This window comes from Empidonax traillii, unplaced genomic scaffold (genome assembly GCF_003031625.1).
Source record: "Empidonax traillii isolate 1590-97213 ecotype Southwest subspecies unplaced genomic scaffold, ASM303162v1 scaffold1552:size92436, whole genome shotgun sequence".
NCBI classification, from domain to species: domain Eukaryota; kingdom Metazoa; phylum Chordata; class Aves; order Passeriformes; family Tyrannidae; genus Empidonax; species Empidonax traillii.
The window spans coordinates 58,185-68,745 of NW_020956745.1; the positions used below are offsets into that span (position 1 = coordinate 58,185).

The window sequence follows — 10,561 nt, forward strand, 5'->3', positions numbered from 1 at the left end:
AAAAAAAATGTAGTGCAAGATGTAAAATGTTGCATCCTGTGGTTTAGCAATAACCTGCACCTGCACAGAGGGTGATGGATGGGGAGGTTCACCCAGCAAAGCTCTGAGGGATTGGGGGCCAAGGTGGAGGGGAAAGCACCACGGCCAACTCCAGCCATGTCCCTGTGTGCTCTCCCACATTTCCAGCTGGTTCCACTGTGTCCCATTCCAGCCATGTCCCTCTGCTCTCCCTTGTTCCCACCTGTCTCTCCCATGTCCCACCCCAGCCACTTCCCACCACTCCCCCGTGTTCACAAGCTCTGACCCCCCTCCCCTCCCTGAGCTCCCTCCCCAGCCAGTGCCAGATGTGGCACCACAGCTGGACGTGGTTCTTGCTCCATTTCCTCTCCATCCAGGGCACAAAACACCCTTTGGTGCCTCTGCAGATCCTGTGGCTCAGGAGTCTCTGCTGTCCCTGGGCTGTCCCTGCCCGTCCCTCCTTCCTTGTGCCTCATGGGATGTAGCTTTGCCCATTCCTGCTCATCCACCAAAGGTCATAAACCCCAGCACATCCCTCCCCCCGAAGTCTGGAGGAACTAAAAGGTTTCTGCAAGCCCAGAAAACACGAGCAGCTGCTGAGCTCTTCCCTTTGCAGGACCCCCCTCCCCAACCCTGCCTGTTTCCCCAAAAAAAACTGCAGAGAGGAGGAGGAGGAATGGGAACTCTGAGCAGCAGAGCCCCTGCAAAGCAGCTTTATTTATCCCCAAATAACCAGGCTGCTCCTGAACACTGAACAGCCCTGGGTGGTGTCTAAAGGGCCACCACACCTGGGTGGATGGTCCAGCCCCATCCCCTGGTGCTTCCACACCTCCCTGTCCAGGCAATGCTCCAGCACAGCATGGAATGCTCTGCCCTGCAGCTTCCACGTGCACACAGTGAAGGGAGAAAGGGGCTGTGGGGGTGGAAATAATCAGCCCTCTCAGATGATCCCTGTGCAAAGTATTGACTTTTCAAAATAATCTCGTCAGCGCTGCTGGGCACAGGATTTATTCTGCTCATGATGCGGTTGCAGCCTGGTTGTTTAACCATCCAAACTTGTTCTGGCTTCCAAAAGCATTTCAGCCAAGACAGAGGTTTATTTTAATTAAAAACCTATCATCCAAGGTTGTTGGTACTTCTGGTCCTGTTCCCTATCCCGGGGACTGGAGATCCTCCACGCTACACCCTGCAGACCCCTTGAGTCTGAAGGTCTTTGCACTCAGAAATGGGGCAAAAACTGCAAATGAACGTGAAATTCCACTTTCTCCCCTCTCTTTTCATCCCTGGCAGGGGCACAGTGCACACATTTGGAGTCTGTTTACCGAAAAAAAGGAGCTGCTATTTACCAACGCTGATGTTTGGCTTTCCTGTGATGCTCTTGATCTAAATGCCCTCCCAGCCCTGAAAGCCCCTGCAGTGGAAATGCCTCAAACTCACCTGGGCAGAACCCAGCCCTGGGTGCCCAGCTGGAACCAGGCTCGTGTTCCCTCTGGAAAAAACAACTTCCCCTGGCTGAAAATTGACCCAACAGCACCTTCATGAGCTGAGGGCTCTGAGGAGGGGGCAGTGCCCACGAGCTGTGCCCAGGGGTGGCTCACGAACGGCCAGCCCTGCCTGGGGGTCACCTGGGTGGGCAGTGCCACCCTGAAACCTCCCCCCAAAGCCACAGGCAGCAACAGGCACCAGGGAGAGGCTCTTCCATCAGTGCCAAGGGGACAGGGAATCCAGAAAGTGCCCTCCCCTCTTCCAGGCGAACAGCTTCGCTCCAGCTCTCACCAGTTTGGCCCTCAGGGTATTTTTGCTGAGGGTCCTACTTTTAGAATTCCAAACACGCCTTAAAATCTCTTGAAATAGTGTAATTACACAGTTCAATGACAAACAGCAGCAGAAGGAGAGAGGAATTCAAAGGAACAGGCCTGGAGATGCATCTGCAGGTGAAGCTGGGAGGGAGCTGGTGGGACACAGGAATATCCCAACCATTGTTTCCCAGGGCTGGTGGGAGTCAGTCAGAGCTTTGCTTCCTGCAGGGACCCCCCCCCAGGGCTGGCCCTGCCCACTGAGGGGTCGGTTGTTGGGAGTCTCTGCTCACATTTCCCTCATCCCACCCCCAGCTGGGGGGGCACAAGGTCCCTGGGAGCACAGGGAAAACTGAGCCCAGGATCCTGCTGCTCCAAATCCAGAGCTCCCACCCCCCTATCCTGCCCCTCTTCCACTGGGCAAAGCCACCTCAGGCATTCCCGTGGGCTGGAGGGTCACTCAACAGCAGCAGCTTAACCAGGAGAATTTTGGAAAGGGCTCCAGCCTGCTCTGCCTCCCCATCCCAGAGCACAGCTCATGAGCTTGGCTTTCCCAGCAGGGCTTTTTGCTTCTCCAACAGCTCCAGTGAGGGGCTGGAAGGCTCACTGGGACAGGGTGGTGCTTCCTCCCCTCCCTGCTGCTCTCCCACGCTGGGATGAGGCTCCCGAGGTACAAAACATTGCTGGTTCTCCCAGTGCTGCCCTTGCTGGTGTCCTCCAGCCCTCACCTCCCCCAGATTCGTTACAAACCAGAGAATTCACTGACACCAAACTCATGCTTTGAGAAGCAAACACTGGGATCCAGAGCAGGATTCCCAGGGTTATTCCTGTCACGTGCCAGCAACGAGCTTTTAGAAGACTTTAAAAATGCTTTTCCAAAAGGTCCACCCAGTTCAGTCTGGACTGTACTGGAGGGCAGTAAAAGAAGACAGAAATGCTCATTTCCAGGCTGGGCTCTTGTGATTCCTGTGAACTTGGTCACAGCTGAAGTGTTTTAGCAGGCAAAGGCTGCTGATGGTCAGTTAAAGGAGCAGCAATCCCACAGGAAGCCACACATTTAATCCATTGGCAAGAAAAAGTGCAGCACTGTGGGTCTGGAGATGTTTAATCCCTGCCATAACAGCCTGAGCTGCTTTCCCTGCAAGCTCTGAAGCTGTTGGAAATCCCACTGCAAGGCTGAAAAAAAACCCAGGCTGTTTCTACTGCCAGAGACCTGCTCTGGAACCAGCCAGACCAAACCTCCCTGGGGTAAAACATCCCCTGTGCCGAGCCAGCCCTCAGCCTGGCCCTGAGCTCACCACACAGCACCAGTGCCACCTGTATCAGGAGCATCCCCCACCACAGCCCAGGGATGCCGAACACTGACACACCTGTGGAGATTCAAGGCTCCCAACACTCCAAAAACTCGTCAAGGAAAACGCTTTTCTCTTCCAAACCTGAATTCCAGAACGCTGCTGAAGGTGCTGCCCGATTGTCTGGGAGATTTGTGGTGTCCAGCTCCTCCCACCCACGGGAAGGGCTTTCCCTCCTCCCACGCAGGGCTCAGCTGGGCACACAGCACAGCTCCCCCCAGGGCCCTCTGCACAGGCATTCACACTTGGAAAACACGGTGTTCTCCTCGACAAATCCATTCTGGGAGCTGCTGGGAGTTGGTTGAAGCTGCATTTTAATGAAATGCTGACTTACCTGCCAGAATATGCTGTCTATTGTGTTCCCCAGAAAGCCGTCCCTGCCCTCCGACGACACCAGCTTAGGGCCCAGGATGGTCATAAATTCATCAAAATCCACCTGGCCATCCCCTGGAATGAAAGAAAAACGTCACAGGGTTATGGAGGCAGGGAATAGTTTGGGTTGGAAGGGGCTTTTAGAGGCCATCTAGTGCATCTCTAGAGCATCTTCTGCTGGATCTGCTTGTTCCAAACCCTGTCCAACCTGGCCATGGACACTTCCAGGGACAGGGTAGCCACCAACTCTCTGGAAAACCTCTGCCAGGGCCCCACCCTCATTGTTATCAAGGAATTATCCCTGAGTGCCAATGTCCAACCTGCTGCTCTGGATGTGCTGCACATCAAGGACCCACTGTGGCACCTCCTCCATCAGCCCCATGGTGCTTCCAGACCCAGATCCTTTGATATCCCAAAGAATGGCCCCTGCTGTGGCCCATCCACACCTGCAGACAGGACCAGACTAGAGGTGAGCAGGTCATTCCCAGCCCTGGAGAGGCCATTCCCTTCTCCAAAAGCCCTTCTGGCAGGACAGGAGGCAGCAGCACATCCAGGGCTCTTCCCTCACCGCTGCCAAACAGGTCTGTGCAAAACTTTTCCAGGGCCAGCAGCATCCTCCAGAGGGAGGGAGTCCACAGAGCAGAGAGCCAGACTATTGCAAAGCCACGAGGCATTTCATTCCATCTTTCCAGGAGCTCTGGGAAGGCCTGAGCTCTCAGCAGGCACAGCTTCAGTGCCTTTAGCAGGGAGAGGAGGGTGTTCCTGCCACTAATGAGCTGAGCTGCTGCTGCCCTGAGCCCCTGCCTGTGCTCCAAACCAGGCTGTCTGGAGGGAGAATTGTATCCAGTGTTACTTTTCCCTCTGAGAACATCTGCCATGAAAATGAAAATGGCAAAAAAGGGGACATTCCTGCCTGCTGAAGGGTCTTAAAAATACCTGTTTGTCTGAACAATGTCTAGACCTTCTGAAAATATTTAATCTCCCCAAATCTATCAGTCCACGGGCACACCCGCCTGCACATCATTGAGGGAGTGGATATATTTGGCCTTTTCCAAGTCTGGAAGCACCATCAGCAACTTGCAAGAGTTGTAGTTGTGTTTTGTTCTCGTTCAGCTGGACCTGACTGCACCCACCTCTCCAGGCAAAAAATCACCAGGTGGGAGAAGTGCCTGAAACCATCAGACTAAAGCAGATTAAATCACCAGGTGGGAGAAGTGCCTGGAACCATCAGACTAAAGCAATGCCAGGGCTGCTGTTCAAATGCCACCACTGCCTGCAGCAACCTGCAGCAACCCCCCTTCCCCCCTGCACCACGTGTGTCTCTCCTCTTTATCACATCCCAGATGCCTGATGTGAGCAGATGCACCCTCTGAAATCCCTCCTTATCTCCCCAGATAATCAGCAGAGTCAAAGGACTGTGATCTCCAGTCAGGGGGGCTCTGCCTGGAACTGCTTGCGGGGAATATCCCGGGGCTGAGCCGGTGAGAGGAGCCCAGCAGGGATTCCTGGTGGCTTTGATCCTGGAACATGCCCAGAGATCATCCCATCTCACTGCTAAAGCTGCTCACACCTTCGGGGCTTTGCAGGGCTGAGCCCTTGCAGCATTTCTGCATTTCTGGGACAGCTGATTAAGCAGGGAAGGAAAGGGGTGGGCACCCCATCCCCTGGGAAAACATCCTTTAGAACATTTATGGGCTATGGAAACATCTGCTCCCTCTGCTCCCCCCTGGGAACGGCATCAGGTGGGATTGGATCAGACACAGAGCCAGGAACAAATCCATGCCCTGGGATGCAAACCGGGATGGTAATTTCCTGGAATTAGCCAGATTAGGGAGAAAACAATTTGCATTTCAGAGAGGCCCCAGTAGCTGCCCCTGCACAGATTTGGGCTGTGCAGGTGCAGCCCCCAAACCCTGAGTTGTTCAGTTTGGGTTTTCTACACTGTCCTTTCACCCCCAGAGGACAGGCAGGACTTCACCCCATTCATGACCCCTGAGCAAGCAGGTGCCAGGACTGCTGGACTCTGGGGCTGACTCTGGGGCTGTGGGCAGACCCTGCTCCTGAATGCCCAGTGCCTTTACCAGGGATCAAAACTAACTTCACAGGCTTTAATTATCAGCTTCATTGTAGCATTTGCCACAACCTCGGTAGAAAGATGCCATTAAAAAATGCACTATCCTGTTATTGACTGCTTTTTCAATTAAAACTCTTAACTAGCAAGGAAACTAGACCCTGAAACACTCTGCCAGGTAGAAATATCCCTTTAGCATTCACTACAAGCTGCAGAGAACAAACCTTCCTGCCATCAGGGTCTCAGGAGACAGCAACATCATAATATCACGAAAGAGAAATCACAGTCTTGTCTGAAAATTCCTTTTGCACTATGTAACTGCCAGGAGAGAAATATAAAAATCTACACACAGGTTCCAAGCCTGCAGTGAGAAAATGCACGGGGGTGCTTTCCACAGCCATGGCATCACCAGGTATTGCCCAATACCCACAGCCCATCAGATCCTGAAATGTGTGTTGGGCCCTGTCAAAAGGTGCCTTCCTCATCCTCCTCCTCCTCACAGTCACAGTGTGGTACCAGCTGATGTGTGATGCTCACACTGAGCATCTGCTCTGGAGGCAAATCACACCCCACACACGTCCCCACGTTCCTCTGCTGGGCCCACAGAGTTGCTGCTCTCCTGGGCTCCCAGAATCCCAGGATGTGCTGGATTGGAAGGGACCCCCAAGGATCATCAGTCCAACCCTCAGCCCTGCACAGGCCCAGCCCCGAGAGTCCCCCCCTGTGCCCCAGAGGATCATCCAAAGCCTCCTGCAGCTCTGGCAGCCTTGGGGCTGTGCCCACTGCCCTGGGGAGCCTGTTCAGTGCCAGGGACAGGTCACTGCTTGGGTGGGCACTGAGCAAAGCACCAGAGCTGAGCTTAACCCCTGGTTTAACCCACCTAAACCACTTACTGGTTTCCTGACAGTTCTGCCCTCACATCTTTCTCCCTGGCAATGCTTCCTCCTCGCCCTGGCATCGGTGTCAAAGAGTCCCAAGCAGGGTGACAATCCCGTGGCTGAACCTGGCATGACTAAAGGATGACTCAGAACATCTCTGGCCACATCAGCACAGACAACTCAGATCTGCTCAGAATTCCCAGCCCCTCAGCACGGGGATATTGTGCTCATTTGTGCTCCCAGACACCACAAAGGTTGGCTCCACTGTCCCAGTTCCCACAAAAAACAGGCAAGTGTGATAATGAAAAAGAGTAACAATGAGCTGTCCACAGCAACAGTGGGAGCATAATTGCTCCAACACGGAAAAAGCATGCTGAAGGCACCCAACAACATCTTTGAGGGCTCTGGGAACCTTCTCAGTGACCAAAAACTGGTCAACAAGGGGTCACAGACCTGCCAAAATCACCCTGGGCACTGTTTGCTCCAGGGGTGCAGAAAGGCCTCGGGGATAACTCCACCTGGAACAACATTTGCTGTGCTCTGAGCCCACTTTGGCTGCTCCCCTGGAGCTCCACAGAGCCACAGCAGGGAACAGCTGGGCTCACAGGATGTCCAGCACATTTATTCCAAGTGTGGGCATGGCAGGGGGTTGGAATTGGATGATCTTTAGGGTTCCTTCCAACCCAAACCGTCCTGTGATTCTCAGTGCAGCAAAGATGATGGAGCAGCAGCTCAGAGCAGTGTGGAGCTGGGAAACCTGGGGCTTTTCCAGCTCTCCCAGACCCTGCAGCCCAGAGAAATTTGCTTTGTACTTGCCTTCCCCCAGGAAGGGGTATCTGCTCCTTTGAAAAATGCCCATTAGGTTTTCTAAGTAAACCAGTGGCATCACAGAATCATTAAGGTTGGAAAACGTTCCCTTCCACACCAGTTTATTCACGCTGGGCTTGTGATTCCAGATCCCCTGGACAAAGAAGTTTCAAGTGCCATCAGCTGCTCTTGCTGGTTCTTCACTGGTGTGTAAGAGCTGAGCACAGAAAATCCCAACCCTCCCTCTAAACTGATGAGTTTTCAGCTCCACACAAGGGATTTCATCTTCCCTCAGACCCCTCTGATGGGAAGAAGGGAAGGCTGTATTTGCTGGGGGATGTTTGGAGGGAAAAACACAGGCAGAGCTCTTCCACCACCACATCCCACAATCCCAAATGGGTCAGGTTGGAAGGCACTCCAGTGGGTCACTGGTCCCACCTCCCTGCTCAGGCAGAGCCAGCCCAGAGCACAGGGCACAGGATTGTGTCCAGAGGGCTCTGGAATATCCCCAGGGAGGAGACTCCAGCCCAACAGCCCAAACTACCCCCAGCTGCACTTTTATATCAAGCCAAGCTACACCCACGGGGCCTGAACCCCACCCTGCCTTGTCCTGAGCCCACAGGATCCACCCTCACAAGAGTCTGCCAGGCAGGGGAGTAGGATCCAGGAGAGGACTGCAAATCCCCACATCCCAGGGAGCAGCAGCCTCCTGCAGACTCTCCTGTCACAGCTCTTGTGCTTTGGAGGAATAATGAAAAGCTCGGAGGAGCAGCGGCGTGAACCCACCTCACCCCCCTCCCCAGGGGAGAGCCAACCCTCAGCCCTCAGTCAATCCCTGTCCAAAAATCTCCTGCTGGAGTGGCTCCCTTGGAGGATGTAATTAAATATTCATTGGGCTGAAGAAAGGCAGAGGGAAGGAAAAAGGGAGAGAGGGAAAACGTGCATGGATTGCACGGTGCATGGGTTGCATCATCTCCACCCAAGGACACAACACACTTAGACTGGGCTTTCAGAGCCTTGTGTATTAAAATAGTTGATTGATTCCTAAATCAGTGTTTTCCCTGACCATTCCCAGGCTGGTCACAGCAGGAGAGGGAAGGAAAAGGAGGGGGAGAAACCTGCATGGATTGCACCGTGCATGGATTGCATCGTCTCCACCCAAGGACACAACACACTTAGACCGGGCATTCAACTGGGAGCCTGGATAATCTGACCTGATTGCTTCCTAAAGAAGTGTTTTCCCTGGCCATTCCCAGGTGCTCAGGTGGTCCCTCTTGCCCAGCTCCCTGGCAGCAGACATCCCAACCCAGCCGAGCTGTGTGGAGCTTCGTGAGGGTTCACACTCCTGTTTTTTTTTTTTTGTTTTTTTTTTTTTTTTTGCTGGGGTTTGACCTCCGGAGTGCAGGTAGGTGATATATTTAAAGTTAATGAGCTAGTCTGCTGCAGCTCGGGGCCCAGGCACACACAACACTCCTGTTTATTTTTATTCCCTTAATAGCTCCCTGCAGTGCCTCTGTGTCTCGGGCTGTGTCATTGCTGTGCCCACAGAACCTGGGCACGGATGAGGCAGCCTGGGGAGGGCTCTGGCTGCTGAGCCTTGCAGGGGTGCAGAGGGTGGGCAGGGAAAAGCTCCAGCCACAGGATATTTTGCAGACAAATGTTAAGGTTTCAAAGGTTTTCAGGTCAGATTTCTGCCCAATTACAACCCACAACTGCAGCTCCGACCACGGGGAGGCTTTCGTGAAACTTCCCACTTGGAAAACAGTTTGAATTGCAGGCGCCCATGGAATGGGCTGAAATGAGGAGATGAAGCTCTGCTGCAGTGCTGACATAGGTTGGTTTTTTTCAGAGGGGAAACTGAGGCCCAGAGTGTCCTGAATGTCCCCAAAGGAGGCTGCCAGACCTGCCCACACGGGGATGGGCAATCAGTGCCCAGGATAGGGAACGATGACAACGAGCATCCATCTCCCAAAAGTTCTGTTTGCATTCCCCTGAAATTCCCAGAGTCACTCACAGAGGGTCTTTGATACTCCCTGACCAGGCCCAGCTGTAAAAAAATTGAGTTTCTCATTTTTCTTGCTCCTTGTGAATACTCTCACCCTTTTACTGTCTACCAGCTCTGCCACACACCCCACAGCTAAAATGACTTTTTGGAGGGAAAAAAGCCAACAACAACCACCACCCCAACACAAGAAAGATGTGGATCCATTGGAATGAGTCCAGAGGAGGCCACGGAGATGCTGCCAGGGCTGGAGCCCCTCTGCTCTGGAGCCAGGCTGGGACAGCTGGGGGGGGTTCACCTGGGGAAGAGAAGGATCCAGGGAGACCTGAGAGCCCCTTGCAGGGCCTAAAGGGGCTCCAGGAGAGCTGGAGAGGGACTGGGGACAAGGGATGGAGGGACAGGACACAGGGAATGGCTTCAAACTGACAGAGGGCAGGGATAGATGGGATGCTGGGAAGGAATTGTTGGCTATGAGAGCAGGGAGGCCCTGGCACAGGTTGCCCAGAGAAGCTGTGGCTGCCCCAGCCCTGGAAGTGTCCAAGGCCAGGTTGGAGCAGGAAGTGGAAGGTGTCCCTGCCCATGGCAGGGCGTGGAACTGGATGGTTTTAATGTCCCTTCCAACCCAAACCATTCCAGGGTTCTGTGAAAAGCTTCACTGGATCTGAAGGAAAGGATGAAACATCTCCCCTGGAGCCAGCTGGGCTCGTAGGGACCCCTCCAGTCCTGCAGATTTTAGGGGGGCTGTGTGGAATTGGCTGCTCTGCTTTGCTGACAAGTGCACAGAAAAGCTTCACAGACTGTACAGACACACATTCCTGGAGCAGAAAATTTCCATGGGGGCCAAAAGGCTCCATCAGAACCCAGAGAGACAGAGCTGGGGCGCTGTGAGGAGGTTTTATCCATCCAACACTGAGCAGAGGACCTTGAGAGTTACTTATTCTGACAGCACTTTGCCTTGTCTGGCAGGGAAGAGGAAGCAGCTGCACAGGACTTGTTTGCTTCCCATTAAGCAGCAAGATCTATTAACTCCCCGTGTTTGCCCAAGGGGAGCCTGTCTGGGAGCTGACCTGGGAGACAGTGATGGAGGAGGACAAGGGCTCTGCCTCCACAGGGGGACGTGTCCCCTGCTCCAGCACAGCCACTCCAACAAGGAGGATGCTGTGAGTGCTTGGCTGGAGGAAGAGTCCAAGGAAAACAGTGACTGAAGGGAAAAATAAATATCCATCAGACACCTGCCCAGCTGTGTCAGCTCTGCCAGCCCTGGG

General features: G+C 53.8%; 1 protein-coding gene across 1 annotated transcript in view; it reads right to left on the reverse strand.

The window, feature by feature from the left end:
* CALN1 (calneuron 1) overlaps nt 1–10,561 on the reverse strand; it is a 76,333-nt gene that overhangs the window by 47,037 nt on the left and 18,735 nt on the right. Inside the window, exon 4 of the mRNA XM_027907836.1 lies at nt 3,501–3,613. Within this exon, the coding sequence (XP_027763637.1) occupies nt 3,501–3,613 (113 nt within the window). The remainder of the gene's footprint in view (nt 1–3,500; nt 3,614–10,561) is intronic.